Consider the following 18,950-nt stretch of genomic DNA (forward strand, 5'->3'; position numbering starts at 1 on the left):
AAATAACAAAACAGAACATTTCTACCCTGTCTTTGAGGCAACTTGTGTGCTGCCTGCAGAGTTCCAGAAGGGGCGTTTGAAAGCTGGCTGTAGGGTGGATTCCAGCCTAAGACCTTATTTTACAGAGCTGATGTGAGCTGAGAAATATAGGAGCTGGAACTAACAGGAAGCTTTTGGGTTTTACAGAAAGAGATTGTATTTTAAATAGAGGATTTTGAGTCCTCTAGGGCACTTCGGCCTTTCCACTAAGGACAACCCTGCCTTCTTTCCCCAAAGTCTCTTTCCCAAGGATGCTTCACTTTCCCCAGCAACTGCTCACTTGCTTTGCAGAATAACAAGGGTGAAATGAATAGAGCTGGCCCCTAGGCCAAGAGGCTGGTTATGTTGGGGAAGGGCCTTATGTCCTCAAAAGCTCTAGCCCCTCTGCATGCCTGGCTGAAGCACAGCCCCCGTTGAGAACCTGGGGTGGAGCAATGGTTCATCATCAAGGGTGTCATCCGAATCACCCAGAGAACCTGGTCCATTGCCCAGACCCCGCCTTGAACCTACATGGTACTCAGAATCCAGTCTGGAGTGGTCAGGCTCGGCTCGATTTTTAAAGATTTCCCTCAAGTGACTGATGGTACCCCTAGCTGAGGAAGACTTCTCACTTTCTTTCTTAATGGAAAGTTAAAGAAAACCCAAGCGGACTACTTTCCCTACAGATCTATTGGAAGATAGATAGACCTGGGAAAAGCTAGTGAGCCTGCTTGGAATCTTTGGTCTAAGTGGCATCAGCTACACCACAAGCTTCTCATGAGGGCACCCACATTCACGCTAGTGCCATAAGCCTGAGAGAGAGGGCGGGAAGGCATAAGATGGTGAGCCCTTCTCCCAAGCAGGGCATGAATAGTCCACAAGCATTTGTCAGGAGCCTAACGTGCATGAGACATTGTGGAAGATGGGAAAATGAATAGGACCAAGCCTATTCCCTAGGAAAGACAGCAGAAGGTGGCCTTCCAAGTACTGACCTATTCCAAGTGTGACCCTGCACTACACATATGGGTATCACCTGGGTGCAGCTTCCTGGGCCGTGTGACAGACTCCAGTGGGATCCTGAGAAGTTAGGTAGAAGAATCTGCACTTCACCAAGTTCCCCACGTAATTCTGGATTTCCAAGAACCACTGGTACCTGGGGTGATTAGGGAAGGCCTCATGGTGGGGTGCTGCCAGATAGAGCCTCTGAAAAATGACCAGGACTGTGGCCAGGAAAGGCATTCCAGCCAGAACCATGGAGTGAGAGTGGGAAGCACCTACTGTATGGCAGGCACCATTCCGCACGCACATTTGTTAATGCACACAGTTCCATGTCAGTCCTATGATGCGGGTGCTATTCTTATCCTCCCTACTTTCCAGATAAGGAAACAGGCACTGAAGGGGCAAGTGACTTACCTACTGTCAGAGTGGTAAGTAGCACAGCCCAGATTCCAACCCAGGCATCCTGGTGTATATGTTGGCATATACTGAGAAGTCATAGCAAATGAGGTTGGAAAGATAAGAGTGGGGCTGAACCATGCAAAGCCTTGAATGCTATTACAAGGTAAATTTGGACCTCACAACAAGCAGAGGTGGGCCATTGGTGGGTTTTGAGTGAGACAGTAACTTGATTCACCCCCAAATTATGGAGTCCTTATCTATGTGATCAGTGCTATCCGTGTCCTGTGCTGTAGGGTACATGGCCAGCTTCCAGAGCAGGGTTGGTGGCCGCTGGCAGTGGTTGGTGAATGTCCAGGAAGTCCTAACTCAAGCCTCCCCAGGGCCGTGATTCAGAACATTTTCGTGGTCTGTCTCATCTCCACCTCATGGGACAAAGCTGGAAGGCTGTTTGGTTTGGCCAGCGACCGAAAGCAGAGGGAGCCAAGAGTCACAGAGTGAAGGGCAATGTGTGCCTTCAACAGGGCCCTCCCTCTCCACCCCACTCTGCCTTGCCCCACCCCTGCCCCTGGGAGGGGCATCTTTTAGAGTTAACTTTTCTCATTGCCATCCAAAAATAGCTTACTTGTTTTCGTTTGTTGTTTAAAAAATAAATATAAAAGCAATAATACAGTCATAATTTTAAAATTCAAATACTAACAGGAAAATTAAGTAACTAACGGTCCCACTTCTGACTTCTTAGTCCACTCCCCAAAGATACCAATATGAAGTTTTCTGTGTATCTTTCCAAAATTTTTCTGTGTTATGTGTCACGTGTATGTATATATGTATGCATCCTTTTCGTCCTTTTTTACATAAATGGCATCATACCAACTAATTCTTCTTGGTTATCTTTTTGAACATTTGGCTCTACCTTATTCTTTAAACTAGCTGCTTACTGGCAGAGTGCAGTAGCTCACACCTGTAATCCCAGCACTTTGGGAGGCCAAGGCAGGAAAATCGCTTGAGCCCAGGAGTTTGAGACCAGCCTGGGCAACATGGCAAACCTTGTCTCTACAAAAAATACGTAAATTAGCCAGACATGGTGGCGTGTACCTGTAGTCCCAGCTACTCAGAAGGCTGGGGTGGGAGGATCGCTTGTGCCTGGGAGGCAGAGGCTGCAGTGAGCCGTGATCACTCCACTGCACTCCAGCCTGGGTGACAGAGTAAGACCTTGTTTAAAAAAAATATATATATATATATATGTATATATAGCTGCTTACTATCTCACTGTCTGTATGCACGTACCATAATTTACCCAACTTTCCCTACTGAGGAACACTTAGGTTGTCTCCACTTTTTGCTGTTATAAACAACACTCAAGTGAACGTCTCTGTGCACAAATCCTGTTTTGAAATGATCCTTCCTCTCCCAGTAATCTCCATATTCTGTACTTGCTGTATATGGATTCACCACCAGCATCTTATTGTAAAAATAACCATTGCCTGGGATTTATTCAATCATCAGTGAATAAATTTTGAATCAACAGTGAGGAAAAGGTGTTTGACCAAGTACTGAGCAACAGCATGTGCTCCGCCTGTGTCCGGCTCTATGTGGGGAACAAAAGTATAAGATGGGGGCTCTGTCCCCAAGGAACTGGGTCTCATAGGAAGACTACCAATGGCTGCAAAGTAAGTCAGAGATCAATGAAGTGTGGTAAGTAATTGAAAGTGAAATTGTGTGGCTCTGAAGCCCGCATGAGCGGAATGTGAAAACAGATCAGCTTTGAGTTTCAGCTGTAACCTCTTTTGCTCCCTTACAGATGGGAAACTGTGAAGAGCCTCCCCAAAGAAAATCAAATCCACATAATTGTTCTGTCTCTCAAATGCTTGTACTCACTCCATTCATCTGAGCCCAGGTCTGGTTTATTTCCTCCTGCACAGTGTGGGGCCCTACTTTACAGGTGAAAATGGCATTTTCCGCCCTTTGATGTTTCTCTACAGCCCCACAAAGAAACCAGAAAATAAAACTATCAACAACAAATTATCTCTCAGAAAGAGGGAACCACATAAACCTCAGAGATGTTCAAAGACATTTCTTCTTGATGGGAAAAGGTGGGCCTTAAAAGTGTGAAGTGAGAATTGTAGCACAGCGGTGGGTTAGGGAGTTTGGAAGAGTTTCGTCCCATCTGTTTCTTTCAAACCCACAGGTCAGTGATATTTTAGGTTTCTTTTGGAGCAACTTTATTTAAAGTAGAAATAGCAAAGACCCACACCCTGTTTCTTCCCATTAGCTGCCCTTGGCTATCTTCCCAACTGGCCAGAGATGACGCTCATAGCCCCCACAGCCTTGCTGCCACGAAGAAGGCTTTCTTCCTGAAGAACGGACTGGGCTATGTTAGACCAAAGCTCTCCTGGGACGATGGCATTGCATCTCTTCCAAAAGGCATGGCTAGTGCTGCATCAGCCCTGCAAGGGTCTGGAAGCTGTAGGTCAGCCCCCAGTTCTCCCAGCCAAGGACAGTGAGTCAGCCCATACATATCCCATGTACTCCCACCCCAGGAATCAGAGCCAAGTGAGACTAGAGCAGGTGCTGTAGGTAGAGCCAGATTCAGGGCCAGGGAGAAGGTCAGTGGTGTTCATCCCTCTGGATATCCACAGCTTTGCCCAGTGCAGTTTCTAAGAAGCCCTCTCCATAGGGACAAAATGCTACAAAGAGGAAACAAATCCATGGAGAGGGCTTCTGGCCAGGCAGGGAAGCTGCACAAGCTCCATACATCCAGAGCAACACAAGATGCCACACTAAGCTGCAAGGTTGCTCAGCCTGAACATTTAAATCCAGAGAGAAACAAGAGCAGGTCCCCTGCCCTCTCTCCATATACCCTCTCAATATGGAGGCCTATGCAAGGTCCTGCCCACGAGGTTCCAGCCTTCATGACAAAGCTGGTGCTAAGGCCAAAGAGACTGAGAGCCTCACTATAAACAGCACAGGGACTGAGTGTGGGCTCTGTGTTCAATCTCTGCTATGCCATGTCCTAGCTCAGCAAGTCTCACCATTTCTAAGAGCCTTGGGTGTGCCTCAGTTTCTTCAACTGTAAAATAGGAATAATACTGCCCACCTTGTAGAGCCATTGAGAAGGTTAAATGAAGGGGCATGTGTGATGCAGTTAGCTTCGGGCCTGACAAATAAACTCAACAACAAAAACTGCAGATTCTTCCCCTTGCTCTGAGGAGGGCTCCTTACAGCCCAACTCCTAGTGCCTGGTTCCCCCAGCAGTGTGAGCTGTCCCTCCACATGGGAGTGCCTCCTCCCACATGGGGGTCTGTCTTCCCTGGGGGTACCCTCACACACCTCCCTTAGGGCCAGATGCTGGCCAGGTGCTCAGAAAATGTTTGTGCACCTCACAGGAGGGATCTGGGGCATGCCCCCTGTTTAGGGGAACAGAAAGGGTCTCTCGCCTCTGCCCTTCTGACCCCTCTGTTCTCCTCGTCCCTCTGCAGGACAGCCAGAGCCTAGACCTGCAGTTGCCATAGCAACAACAGAGCCAGAGAGAGTACAAGGCAGGGCATCCCTGTGGCTCCAGAGAAGCAGCTACCTCTTCTAGACAGCAAAGTGGGAAAACAGCTATAATAGCGGCCTCATGATGAGCTCCTGGAAGTGGCCTGGGTTTCTACATCATCCATCCATCCATCCATCCATCCAACCATCCTTCCATTTGCTCAGTCATTCATCACTACTATACACAAGGCACTGTGCCAAGCACCAGGAAAACAAAGTCAAGTGGGACACTATTCCTGCCTTGAGAGAGCTCCCAGTCCAGGAGGGAAAGCAGAAGAGGAAGGCAGCAAGGGCAGGAGGTGAGGTAGTGCTGGTAGTAGGGAGGCCAAGCAGGGCAGAGGTTAAGCGCACAGGCTCCAGAGTCAGCCTCCCGCAAGCAAACCTCAGCTCCGCTCATCACTAGCTATGTAACACCTGGGCAAGCGACTCCACCTCTCAATCTCGGTTTACTGATCTATAAAATGGGAATAATTGGTACTTACCTCATAAGGTTTGGAGGTATTAGTAGTATATGTAAGGTACCTAGCATATAGTAAGTGCTCAATAAACAGAAGATTTACTGTTGTTCTGAATCTACCCTACATTCCCTCCTCCAAAAAACGAGTGTGAAGCCCAAGCTTCCAGTTAGGGCTTCCTGCAGTTTCCTCAGCTAACTCTTCCCCTAGCTTCCAGGATAAGCAGCCCTTGCTGCCACTGTACCTGGGATGTCTGTGTGTCCCCATCTCTCCACCTCCCTGCTGCTACGAGATCACCTGGGACAGTGTCCCAGATAAAGTCCCCAAAGAGGGTCTTTCTATTTAGCAAATAAATGGCCAAAAACCATTAAGTGAAATACTTAAAATACCTCCCGCCCTTACCTTTACGCAGCTCCTCATTATTCATCCTGATACCCTCCTCTTATGGCAGAAAGGCACAAAAAACATGTAAACACATGCGTGCGTGTGCTGCACATGCGCACGCGCACGCGCTCACACACACACACACACACACACCCTTTGAGAGATATTCTTCACCTGTGAGCATAACCTGACTATGCCCAGATTTAGCAACAGCTGTTCCTGCTAACAGTCATCCTCCCACTTCCCTGCCCCAGTCCTGTGATGCTGGAACAGAGGCTGCCCCTACTCATGGTTCCCTGGGGGGCAGCGTCATCACTAAGCAACCACTACCTCCATTGCTTTGTCCATTTCAGCCCCAGGACAGGACTGGAAACGGCTCTTCATATTGGCTCCTATAGCAGGGAGCTGACTGTTGCTGCTCTACTGCTCCCTCTGGAGGGGGCTGTCTGCTAATGACAAAGTAGGCCGGAGACCCTTGCTGTCTGCAAGGGGATTCGTGGGCATGGCAGGAATCCTTGGGAGGAAATGGCAGGGCAGAGTATTGCACAGTTCTCGTCCCTGGAGCACATGTGTAGCCATCCTGTCTATGCGCAGCATGGTACTGGTGCGCTTTAGTTTTCCATTCAGCATCCAAGCTGCTTGGTAACTGGGCAGGCTTGCAGGCATTTCAAATCCCTCACATTTTAACCCTCAGAAAGAGATAACCTGCTCCAAGGGGAGACAAAGATTCTCTGCTTGACCAAACTTTAGTCAGGCTCCTGAACCTCCTCCTAGGTTCATCTGTGTGTGTCCTTGTAAAATTGTTTTAGCAAAGAACCCTGCTAAGTTAGTTTGGCAAAAGAACTCCCCCACCTCAATATCAGATCATCCTTGATATCTGATCAAGTTCCTTGTCCTCTGCCAGCCCTCTGGTGATGTCTGATCATCCTGGCCTGTCTTCAGCAAGAATCCTGTTAGGTCAGTTTAGCTAGAATCCTCCTTACCCCTGACGTTTCCTCCGAGTGATTTTCAATCCACTGACCTCCGCTCTACTCCTGGGCTATAAATATCCACTTGTTCATCCTGTACTCAGAGTTGAGCCCAAACTCCCTCGCCAACTGCAAAAGTCTCATTGCAGCGGCCCCTATACCTATCGTGATGGTTATGAGTAAGTCTTCCTTCACATGCTTTAAACAAGTGTCAGTGAATGATTTTTTTCTTTAACAGAGAGTAGTGAGATTCTGAGTATTCTTCAGAAACACGGGAGAGAATATTTATTTTACATCATCAACAACATTGCAAGATTTCAGAATGCACAGTATTAAACTTGGCCTTGGGGTGAGCGGGAGGAGGAGGGGGAGGGATAAAATCGCAGCCTTCAAGGGATCACAGGTTGAGATTAAACCTGCACACAGGAAACAACGAGAAAACAACTCCAAACCGTGAATCAAGCCATGTGCAATGTAGGACATCTAGTTCCACAAAGTGATGGGGGGATGAGCACAGGGTTCAAGTCTGATCACTGGCAGAAGCCTAGTCATAATAGGGTTGCTTGCCATTCACTGAGTTTCACCCAGCTGGTACTAAGCCCTTGCATAGATGAGACCATCATTATTCAACAGCCCCATGAAACAGGTACTTAGCAGTCCCATTTTACAGATAAGAAACTGAGGCTAATAGAGGTGAAGCAACTTACTCAAGAAAGTTAAGTTGCAAAGCCAGAATTTGATCCCAGTGCTAACCTTGAAGCCCTGTTTGTAACCCCTATGGCACACCACTTCTCTTTACATAAAGAAGAATTTTGATCTGAACTTTGCAAGAGAAAAGACTGGTTGGAAAAAAAAAACAGAGGGCTGCTCTGAGGAAGAATAGTGTGTAGAGGAAATGGCATTTTCAAAGGCTCAAGAGCACTAACAGGCCAGATGAGAGCAAAATGTTTGAAGAGATCAAATGATCAGCCTTCCAGGCACTCAAAGAAGAAGATAAATGGGAAATGGGTCTCCCAGGTGGGCACAGTGTTTGGTGTGTGTGTGTGGTGGGGGATGGGAACTGGAGACTACTCATTGAGAACTGCATTGGGCTGGATATTTGGTTATTTGTGAAGACTTCAGACAACAAACTAAGCTAGGCTGATATAAACCACAGGGCAGTCAAGCTTGGTTCTCAACTCAGAGTAACCCAGTCTCCCCTCCATCAAGGCCAATGGCTCTGACAAAGGAAATATGGGTAAAGAGACCTGAAGGTGAGAAACCAAGAAACATAACACCTGCCCCCGCCACCCCCATCACCACCAAAGCTCCAAGGAACAATGTGGGAGCCACGTGCAAGCAGTTTCTGCAGCACTGGAGGGACTGCTCTGGCTCGTACTTTATGATTTAGATTAAATCTACTTTAATACTCAGAGTCATTCTGTCCCCCTAGGCCTCCGAGTCTATGATGGGAGGGGCTGCCACAAAGGTCTCTGAAATGCCTTCAAGGCCTCTTCCCCATTTTCTTGGCTATTAGCACTTGGCTCCTTTTTACTTATGCAAATTTCTGCAGCCTGCTTGAATTCCTCCCCTGAAAATGGGCTCTTCTTTTCTACCACATAGCTGGCTGCAAATTCTCCAAACTTTTATGCTCTGCTTCCCCTGTAAATATAAGTTCCAACTTAACATCATTTCTTTGCTCACAAATATGAGCATAGGTTGTTGAAAGCAGCCAGGGCACATCTTGAATGCTTTGCTGCTTAGAAATTTTTTCTGCCAAATACCCTAAAATCATCACTCTCAAGTTCAAAGTTCCACAGTTCCCTAGGCTAGGGGCACAATGCACCCAAGTTCTTTGCTAAAGCATAACAAAAGTGACCTTTGCTCCAGTTCCCAGTAAGTTCCTCATTCCCATCACCTCCTCAGCCTGGCCTTCACTGTCCATATCACTACTGGCATTTTGGTCACAACCATATAACCAGTCTGTAGGAAATTCTAAACTTTCCCTCATCTTCCTATCTTCTTTGGAGCCCTCTACACTCTTCCAACCTCTGCCCATTACCCAGTTCCAAAGTAACTTCCATATTTTCAGGCATCTTTACAGCAATGCCCCACTCTTCAGTACCAATTTTCTGTATTAGTCTGTTCTCACACTGCTAAAAAGAAACACCTGAGACTAGGTAATTGATAAAACAGGTTTACAAAAACTGCATGTTCTTACTTATAAATGGGAGCTAAATGATGAGAACACATGGACATGTGGAGGGTAACAACACACACCGAGGCCTATCAGAGGGTGCAGAGTGGGAGGAGGGAGAGGATCAGGAAAAATAACTAATGGATACTAGACTTAATACCTGGGTGATGAAATAATCTGTATAACAAACCCCATGACGCATGTTTACCTATGGAACGAACCTGCACATCCTGCACATGTACCCCTGAACTTAAAATAAAAGTGTTTTTAAAAAGAGGTTTAATTGGCTCATGGTTCTGCAGGCTGTATGAGAAGTGTAGTAGATTCTGCTTCTGGAGAGCCCTCAGGAAGCTTCCTCTCATAGCAAAAGGCAAAGGGGGAGTGAGGCATCTCTCATGGTGGAGCTGGAGCAAGAGGGGTCAGGGAGATGCTGCACACTTTTAAACAACCAGAACTCATGAGAATTCACTCACTGTCACGAGAACAGCACCAAGAGAATGGTGCTAAACCATTCATGAGAAATCCACCCCCATGATCCAATCACCTCCCACCAGCATTGGGGATTACATTTCAACACGAAATTTGGTGGGGTCACCGATCCAAACAATATCACAGAATTTTAGATCTAAAAGAAATTTCAAGTACCATTTAGTCACCAGCACCACGACCATAGCCAGCTGTCCCAGCCACACAAGACCCACCCCACCATGCTCCCTCCTCCCCCTATGTTAGATTGTAACTGGACTCAGTCCAGGTTAGGCTGTAGCTCAGAACCTCCAAGGAGGGGAACTCCACACAACCTCCATTCTGATGTTAACATCATCTATGACAATGACTTCTTTTAAATGCTGTGGTTTAAACTAATTTTTTTATTTTTCCAATCTGCAAAAGATAGAGAATGGCTCTGATATGGTTTGGCTGTGCTCCACCTAAAATCTCATCTTGAATTTTAATCTGAATTATAATTGCCACATGTTGGGGGAGGGACCTCAAGGGAGGTGATTAGATTGTAGGAGTGTTTTCCCTATGCTTTTCTCATGACAGTGAGTGAGTTTTCACAAGATCTAATGGTTTTATAAGGAGTTTTTCCCTCTTTGGCTCTGTACTTCTCTCTTCTGCCACCTTGTGCAGAAGGACATGTTTGCTTCCCCTTCCACCATGATTGAAAGTTTCCTGAGGCTTCCCCAGCCATGTGGAATTGTGAGTCAATTAAACCTCTTTCCTTTATAAATTACCCAGCCTTGGGCAGTTCTTTATAGCACCATGAGAATGACCTAATACAGGCTCTCACCTTTAAATCCTTAAGTTTCGTGCTTTTTAAAGGATAGACACGTACCAGGCATGACGACTCAGACTTATAATCCCAGCACTTTGGGAGGCCAAGATGGGAGGATCACTTGAAGCCAGGAGTTCAAGACCAGCCTGGTCAACACAGCGAGACCCCCATCTCTATTAGTTGAAAGAAAAGGGAGAAAAAAGGTAGACACCAATTACTAAAAGTGGTTATCTCTAGGACATAAGATAATGGAAGATTTTCTATTCTTTTACATTATTGTATTTTTAACCCATATGCATTATCTTTCCACATGTATTACTTAAGAAGCATATTTTAAAAGTTCATCATGGAGCATTATTTAATTACCTCCTTCCTTCTTTTCTCCAGGCCACATCCTTCTAGTTTTATTCAAAGATTGACAACTCAGTTTTCTCTGTGGGTCAGACAAGTGACAAAGAAGTGAGATGGAGGAAGTGTAAGGACGTGCAGGTGACCAGGACCCTGGTAAACTGCAGGGAGCATGCCTGGTCAAGAGGCATTCAAATCCCAAACTGGGCTATAGGCCGCCAGGCTGCAAACCTCCCCCATGAGTGCTTTTCTCCATTCTATAATTCCTGGTTCTTCGAGCTTTCTAAATTAGTATGTGGAGCCCCAAAAGAGAATACCTTCATTTTGGTGAGCCAGAGGCATGCCATTTTGTGTTGCATCAGTAGTAACTTTGGTCTTATGCCAAGCACTCACTAGCATGCAGGATTTGCACCGGCAAAAGGCTGATCAATCTCCTAAGTCCTATGAGAGGCCACAGGAAAAGATTCCCCTCTTCTTGAGCAAAGATCCCAGGAAAACGGTGATTCACAGACCTCACTCAGCATTAACTAGGGTGCCATGGCAACAGGGCTCCACATCCGGAGCAGATGGTGCGGCAGACTGCCCCTGTCATGGGGTGCCTCTTCTGGAAGTTCTGGCCATCTCACCAAGCAGGCTTGCTTCTGTCCAGCTGGCACAGAGTAACACCTGGTAACTATTTACATGGGTCAAAATACATCCGGAGCCAGCAGATGGCAGGGCCAGGCTGAGACATAGGGAGAGAGGAGGGCTGGTTTGGGCTGTCTCAGAGGCAGAGGCGGCAGACAGCTCCTTAGGGGGCACAGACAAGGCAAAACATCGCTCCTGTTGCTGCCTGGTGTCTCAGCACAGCTAGGAGGATGGGAAAGGATCCAGCATGAGCAAAGCTGAAATGATCACAGGCTGATCCTCAGACACTGAGATGAAATGGCTTTGGACAAACTTGGTCCCCCTCCCACAGTGCAGGCAGTAGATGCTCCCAGCCGAAGGGACCTGTTGGCACCAGCCATCCTCAGCTCTTTGAGGTCTTCAGTGGGGTGGTACTGCCTGGCGAAGCTGGCAGAGGGGCCACATTGGAGACAAGCATCCCCACACCAGACAAGCGGCTCCAAAGTGCTAGGTTTAAAACCTCAACCAATATAAGTGGAGAGATGGGGGCTCCCAGGGACAGAGCCAGTGTCTTTTTCAACTTTATCCCCAGTGTGCCCCTGGGCTTGGTACACAAAGGCAACCAGAGGCATTTGTTGAGATGAATTGGAAGAGAGTGTGACGCAAATCCAATGGAATGACCTTTGCTTGTGGCTGAGTTTGGGGCGTGTGTATTTTTTTAAGGCAGGATGCCGGCTATAGAACATTTTGTGAGACATCCTGAGCCCTGACAGCACCAGTGAAATTCTGACGTAGTTAGTCCTGGGTGATAAACCGGTGTTTCATTTCCTGCTTTGGAATTCTTTCCAGTCACAAGACCCTCGGTGTCTCCAGGCCCATGGCCAAAGTTTGGAGAATTACACTCATACTCGCCCACGTGGACAGCGACATTCATTTGCCAAATGGAAGGTATTTGGGCTTGGAGTGTTTTCTTCTTCCTTCTCTCTCTTCTTAAGCTTTCACCAGGGAGGTCTTTGTAGGGTGCCAATCTGTAGTGACAAGCATCAATCATAGGTTGACCCTGAACCTCAGCATCAGCATCTGCACCAATAATCTGGAGATCAAACTAGGCTGAAGGCCAAGGAGTTAGGAGGCACACAGGCTCCCAAAATGTGCTCTGACATTAGCACCAGGCACTTTCTAGAAAATAGTTAGAAGCTACAGGCTAGGCAGGCCAGGTGGCTCATGCCTGTAATCTCAACACTTTGGAGACCAAGTTGGGTGGATGGCTTGTGGCCAGGAGTTGGAGACCAGCCTGAGCAACATAGTGAAACCCTGTCTCAACAATATATATTTTTTTAATTAGCTGGGCGTGGTGACGCGTACCTGCAGTCCTAGCTTCTCAGGAGGCTGAGGCAGGAGAATCAACTGAGCCCAGGAGTTCGAGGCTGCAGTGAGCTGTGACTGTCCCACTGCATTCCAGCCTGGGTAACGAAGCAAGATCTTGTCTCAAAAAAAAAAAAAAAAAAAAAGCAGCAGCAGCAGCAGCAGCAGCAGCAGCAGCAGCTATGGGCTAGAGGAGTCAGACAAATGATTATCGGAAGAATACATTTCCTGTTTTCATTTTATTGGGAACTTCAAAGAAAAGAAAGAGAGATGGATTGATTCCCAAGACAATCCGTGATGTAGACTCCCAACAGGCTGGGGAATTCTGGACGGTTAAGGGGTGGACAGTGAGACTCAGCACAGCCCAAAGTCAAAGGCATTAGGGTTGTTCTGAAAATAGAGATTCAAGAAGCCCCGGAAAATGCTCTTATCCATGAGAAGAGCACAGACTGTGGGGTCCCACTTCATGGCTGATATCCAGAGCCGCAGGGCTGGCGTGTGGCTCACACAGCTGCAAGACAGGAAAGAAGCGTCAGCAGAGTGCAGGGGGAGGCATCAGGAAAGGGGATGCACGTTGCTTTTTAGATTTGCAAGATATTAATAATGAGTTTATTTAGGGAGTTATCTTAGTTATCTTATTATCAAGTGAGAATGATAACTTACTGGAGGAAAATCTTATTTTTGGAATAGTTGAATGTTTAGAAGTTGTTCCTTCTAATAATACAGTGAAATACTTTGGACTGATGGCTCTGGAAAATAACATGTCTGTGCTTCATTTTTTTTTGTTTTGTTTTTTAATATGTATATATTTTAAAGCTTGAGAAACTTACATGTGCTTCACTGTTTGCCAACAAAAAGACAACCCTCTGAAACAAATATTCTTGGGTCATTCTCAGATTTTACTTTAGGAGATACAAAAAAAAAGACAAATAATTTCCAAAACATTTTTTAAATGAATAAAACAATGATGAAACCTTGAAATCATGGAGCCGACAGGGCTCTTTCAAACCTCGACCAAGATATTTAGTTCTGGGGTTTATAAAGCAATAAGCTGAAGACAATATGAGTGCGTTGCCAGAAATCCAGGACTAGAAGTGAGGTTTCCTAACCTGTGATTCCATGCTCTGTCTTCAGAGGATACAGCCTTTTGTAAATTTTATGTTTGAGATTGAGTTTTAAATATCCTGACATGTCATATCTAATCTCCTTCAAAGAGAGCTGAAGTCGGAAGTGCAGGAGACAGTGGCTGGTTGGGCTCCAGCCCACGGGTTATGAAGGTGCAGACACAGTTCTGCTTCAGCAGGGCCGGATTTCCAAGTGCCAGAAATGTCCAGCACCCACCATGAGGGTGGCTTGGAATAGGGTGGACGTCCGCACACGTCCAACTTCACTGAGCTTTGAAGTAACACAGCACTGTTCTGCCCAGGAGCCTACACAGCTATTTCTTCTCCTTTAATGTCCCTGCACTTCCACACTTCCATAGTGTGTCACTGCCATTTTGTTTGTATGTTCTAATATCAAGCATATATTACTACACAAATCTTTTTTATAAGGTTATTCCTATCTGGTGGAAGATTCCTCCAGGCAACGAGACATGAGTAAGGTATATGGTGTCCACTGGGGACCCGGCAGGACCAGGTGGAGGCGTTGGGCACTGTGACTGTGACTGTGACTCTCCACCTGCTCTCAGACCGGCCATGTGGGGGCGCTGGTGAGGACAGCAGGCTCTGAAGTCTGTGGGAGGCTCCTGGACTAGGGGTCTTATTTGCAGAAATGCGGGCAAAGTGTGGGTCTGAAGGTAACAGTGGAAAAGCACATGTGTTTTTAACAAGGAAGCACACACTGCGGTTTAGAAACCTGATTCGCCTCACAGACATCCTGAAACATGTCTACAGGGGGCATGCAGACCATCTTAACCATTGTTACTCAATGTGACTCCGGGAATTTACCACTACAAGGTCAAATGTCTTACTCCAGTATCCCATACACATCCAGCCGCTCAAACCAGGGCCAGAGGAGGTAATCAATCATGGATATACAGGTTCCACCAAAGAAGGTGGTGTTCTGATACTCAAGAATCTAAAAATGGAAACAAAACAAAAGCAAATAAGTTTATATATCTGCTGACATGTTTACAGACACCAAATGTAAATCTCAAATTAATTCCCAGAGAGGGAACTGAGGCCTCTATCCTTCTCCCTCTGGTTAGGAGAATGCTTCTTCTCTTTCTCTGAGGTCTCCTCTGCCTCTTTTAGGGTCACACTCCTGGCCACCTCTGTCCCTTCCCTCCTTTCAACACTAGAGCGACAGTGTGGCTCATCTGATTGAAGAAACTGGAAGAACAACCCCTACAGAGTAGCCCAGCCCCTCCCTCTTAGCCTGGAGCAGCTCCTCCATGTGCTAAGCCTTCCAAGGATAAGCTGAGCCCTGGCCAGAGGAGGCTCCCCCTCAGGCCAGCACTGCCCATTGCTTGAGGACAAGGCGAGCCTCAGCCTGATGTTGAAGGCTAGCATTAGGAACCCCACTCAGGATCTCCCATTCTCCAAGATCTGCTTTATCAATAAGAAAGGGGATGCTGCCGGGCCTGGTGGCTCATGCCTGTATTCCCAGCACTTTGGGAGGCCGAGGTGGGTGGATTACCTGAGGTGGGGAGTTCGAGACCAGCCTGACTAACATGGAGAAACCCTGTCTCTACTGAAAATACAAAAATAGCCGGGCATGGTGGCGCATGCCTGTAACCCCAGCTACTGGGGAGGGTGAGGTAGGAGAATTGCTTGAACCCGCGAGGTGGAGGTTGTGCTGGGCCAAGATTGCGCCATTGCACTCCAGCCTGAGCAACAAGAGCAAAAAGTAAAAAAGAAAAAAAAGAAAAAAGAAAAGAAAAAGAAAAAAAGAAAGGGGATGCTCTAATCTCCATGCCTTATTATTTTATCTTCTCAATTAATTCAAAACTAAGGCAGGAAAGAGCATCCTATTTAATAGACCCCCTCAAGTTCCAACGTGTGTTCTTCTTCTTCTTCTTCTTCTTCTTTTTTTTTTTTTTTTTAGATAGGGTCTTGCTCTGTCACCCAGGCTGGAGTCCAGTAGATCACTCACAGCTCACTGCAGCCTCAACCTCCCGGGCTCAAGCAATCCTCCCACCTCAGCCTCCCAAGTAGCTGGGATTACAAGTGCAGGCCATCATACCTGGCTGATTTTTACATTTTTTTTTGTAGAGATGGGGTCTTGGGGTCTTGCCATGTTGCCCAGGGGTCTCAAATTCCTGAGCTCAAGGGATCCTCCTGTCTTGGCCTCCCACAGTGCTGGAAATACAGGTGTGAACAACTGCACCTGGCCCCCAACCCTGTGTTTCTATCACACTTTTTTTTTCATTTGAGCTTTTCAAACTTCACATTTGTTGGCCACTCAACACTATTACTTAATGCATTAAAATAAAATTTCTCATTCCCAAATGAGACAAATCAACCCAGGTAGATGGACTGTAAAGAAAACAAACTCTCAACAGACAGGTAGCCAAAGACGGCCCCCCAAAAGTACCTGCAAATTAAAAAAAGCAAAAGTGTTTAGCAGAGGTTATTGTTGGTACAGGTCTTCCCAAAGAGAAAAGTATGGCACGAATTACCTGGTTCAATCAAGCAAGCTACTCATTTTGACCTATATAACTCATAATCAACTCAATACTTCCCTGTAGCTATAGATCTTGATTGCTGGGCCCAGGTGAGTTGTAGAAATAAGCTATACTTGTGTTTTCATCTGGAAATATCAGGGTTCTGGTGAGGGACAGAGGGCAAAAGGACCAGAATCAAACTGTGGATTAGGGTCCCGGGGCAGGGATGGCACTGGCAGCCAGGAGACACTCAGGCTTGCTTCTTCACATGTCAGGCCAGCTTGTTGACTCTGCTGTGGGGTGATTCAGAGTTGTAGGTAAGGACGTGAGCTCGGGAGCCAGCAGACTTGGTCCTGTGCTGTGTGCTGAGCTTGAACTCTGATTCAGCACGGAACTCAGGGCAACTTACCTCCCCTGCAAGCCTCCATGTTCTCATCTGCAAAATGGTGGTCATGTTAGTGCGCACCACGGAGGTTATGGTGAGGAGTAACATCACCATGTATGAAGAACACTGTGGCCCCACTGAGTAAATGTGAGCTCCTGTGATGAGTGGGAACACAGGCCCCTGAAGGTGACACCCACAGAAAGCAAATCCATCCCTGATAGAAAGGATCAATGGGCTCCTCCACCTGCCACCCCTTCTCAGAGGGGTTGCCCTAAAGCCTACACCTTCACACCTCCCAGTGTGGCATGGAGGAGTCCCCCTGATCATTGTCCTGGAAGTCTGAAAAAACATGTTAGGTGGCATTACCTTGTTCAAGGAAGCTAACAGAATGGCACTAAAACAGCAGAGTCTGACCAGTGAAAACTCAAAACAGAAGCTATTTATAGCCAGGTATGAATAAAATCTGATTAGAGGGGAAAGGAACAAATCATTCCATTTTTATGGATTCCAGAAGGCTCCAGACTTTATGTTCAGGAATCGATGATCATAACTCAAACTCTTATCACTGGCTTTGAAATGTGTGCCTCCAGTTTGTTATTGGACTTCATGGCACAAATCAGAACCAAATCTACACCAAGCGACTCTGGAACATCTACATAGCTCTTCTGCTTTACAGAACAGAGGTGTTCTTGGAAAAGTCTTTGTCAAAACAAACCATAAATAGACATTTAATGGAACCCATGGTGGGTCCTTTGGTAAAGTGATGAGGGAATTTTTAATTAGTAACTGATGTTTATTTAGTGTATATCTCTAAAGCTTTCCATTTACTCAAAGTAGGAGCATGCCTCTAAATATACATGATCTGATGGACACTATCAATTTATATATAAACACTCATAAAATAACCCAAGCCTTATCAAGGTACTCAGCACAATAAAAAGCTGAGATGAGCATTAGGAATAAACGGATCAGTGATCCTTCACCAGTCCCCCGCTCAGCAAATGCACATACACATTTCCCTCACATTTTCCAAATGTGTCTTGAAACCACCCACTACTTGCATTTCCTAATACAGCTGCAGATTATTGAGCCCCATCCCAGACAGGTATTTCTCCACCAACTTCAAGCAGGGTAAGTCTAAAATCCCAACAGAAAAGCTGTCTTTCCCTAAACTAGCACAAAGTGCTCACTCCTTTACAGATGTAGGAGAACATCCTGGACAGGCCTCCCTGGAGGTTTGCTGAAGTCCTCAGGACTCTCGATAGGAGAGTTCCCTTCTGTGCAAACCTGGAACCTTCCAGACATGTAAAATTACTTTTTCCCCTTAAGAATCCTGGAAAATTGGGACTGGAAGGACCCCTGAAACTCATCTAAGTGTGACCTCCTCATTTCACCATTTATTTCTACCATGATCATTACACAAAGGATTAGAAGTGTAGTGTAAAAATGTGCACTACATACTAAATATGAAAAATAATAAAACGCTATAATCAGGGAAAACGCAAGATGGAACAGAAGGGCAAAAACCAGGAAGGAAAACAGTATCAAGATATCATGTCCTGGGTCCTGCAGAGTTCCTTCAATAAAGCCTTGAAGTTGACTCTTGAGTTTCCTGGCAGCCAAAGGGGAGAGGAAAACATGCTGGTGATGTGATTCTTGTCTCCCGTGGGGAAGTACAGGGGAGCCTTGCTGTGCAGAGGAGGAAAGCCAGTCCCAGGGAGGTTAACGGGCTCTCTGGTTTGCACCAGAACTAACACACATATCACATTTTCCTAATTCTCAGACTAGTGTCAACCCTATGTCATTCAATTTCAAATATGTATTTTTAGACTCTAATGAAAAGCTTCCTCAAATTGCTTGAGCCAAGGAGTGTGAGACCAGCCTGAGAAACATGGTGAAACCCCATCTCTACAAACAATACGAAAATTAGCTGGACGTGGTGGTGACGCCTGTAGTCCTAGTGATGCCTGTAGTCCTAGTTGCTAAGGAGGCTGAGGTGGAAGGATCGCTTGAGGCTGGGAGGTCAAGGCTGCAGTAAGCTGTGAGCATGCCACTGCACTCCAGAGCAAGACCTTGTAGAAAAAAAAAAAAAAAACTGGCCAGGCGCAGTGGCTCACGCCTGTAATCACAGCAATTTGGGAGGCCGAAGTGGGCAGATCACTTGAGCCCAGAAGTTTGAGACCGGCCTGGGCAACAGTGTGAGACTCCATCTTAAAATAAATAAATAAACAAAACAAAATAAAAATATAGAAGCTTCCTCAAGTCTCTTGTGAATTCTTTTCTGTAAGAATGAAAAAGAATACCATGACTTGATATCTTGATATGGTTTTCCTTCCTGTTTTTTGACCTTCTGTTCCAGCTTTAAATTTAAGTAACAGAAAAAAGCTTGGAACCAGCAAAGTCTGAAAGCTCCTCCTTCTCTACAGCCAA

At 46.3% G+C, this 18,950-nt stretch overlaps 1 protein-coding gene across 3 annotated transcripts in view; it reads right to left on the reverse strand.

Annotated features, from left to right (window-relative positions):
- Window positions 1-12,748: 12,748 nt before the first annotated feature.
- Window positions 12,749-18,950, reverse strand: part of GSTO2 (glutathione S-transferase omega 2) — a 30,458-nt gene continuing 24,256 nt past the window's right edge. For all 3 annotated transcript variants that reach the window (XM_030807366.1, XM_030807376.1, XM_003255441.4), the window contains 2 exons: window positions 14,501-14,607; window positions 12,749-13,039 (listed from right to left, as the gene is read on the reverse strand). In XM_030807366.1, coding sequence (XP_030663226.1) covers window positions 12,883-13,039; window positions 14,501-14,607 — 264 coding nt within the window. In that variant the 3' untranslated portion in view covers window positions 12,749-12,882. The remainder of the gene's footprint in view (window positions 13,040-14,500; window positions 14,608-18,950) is intronic.

This window comes from Nomascus leucogenys, chromosome 3 (genome assembly GCF_006542625.1).
Source record: "Nomascus leucogenys isolate Asia chromosome 3, Asia_NLE_v1, whole genome shotgun sequence".
Taxonomy (NCBI): Eukaryota; Metazoa; Chordata; class Mammalia; order Primates; family Hylobatidae; genus Nomascus; species Nomascus leucogenys.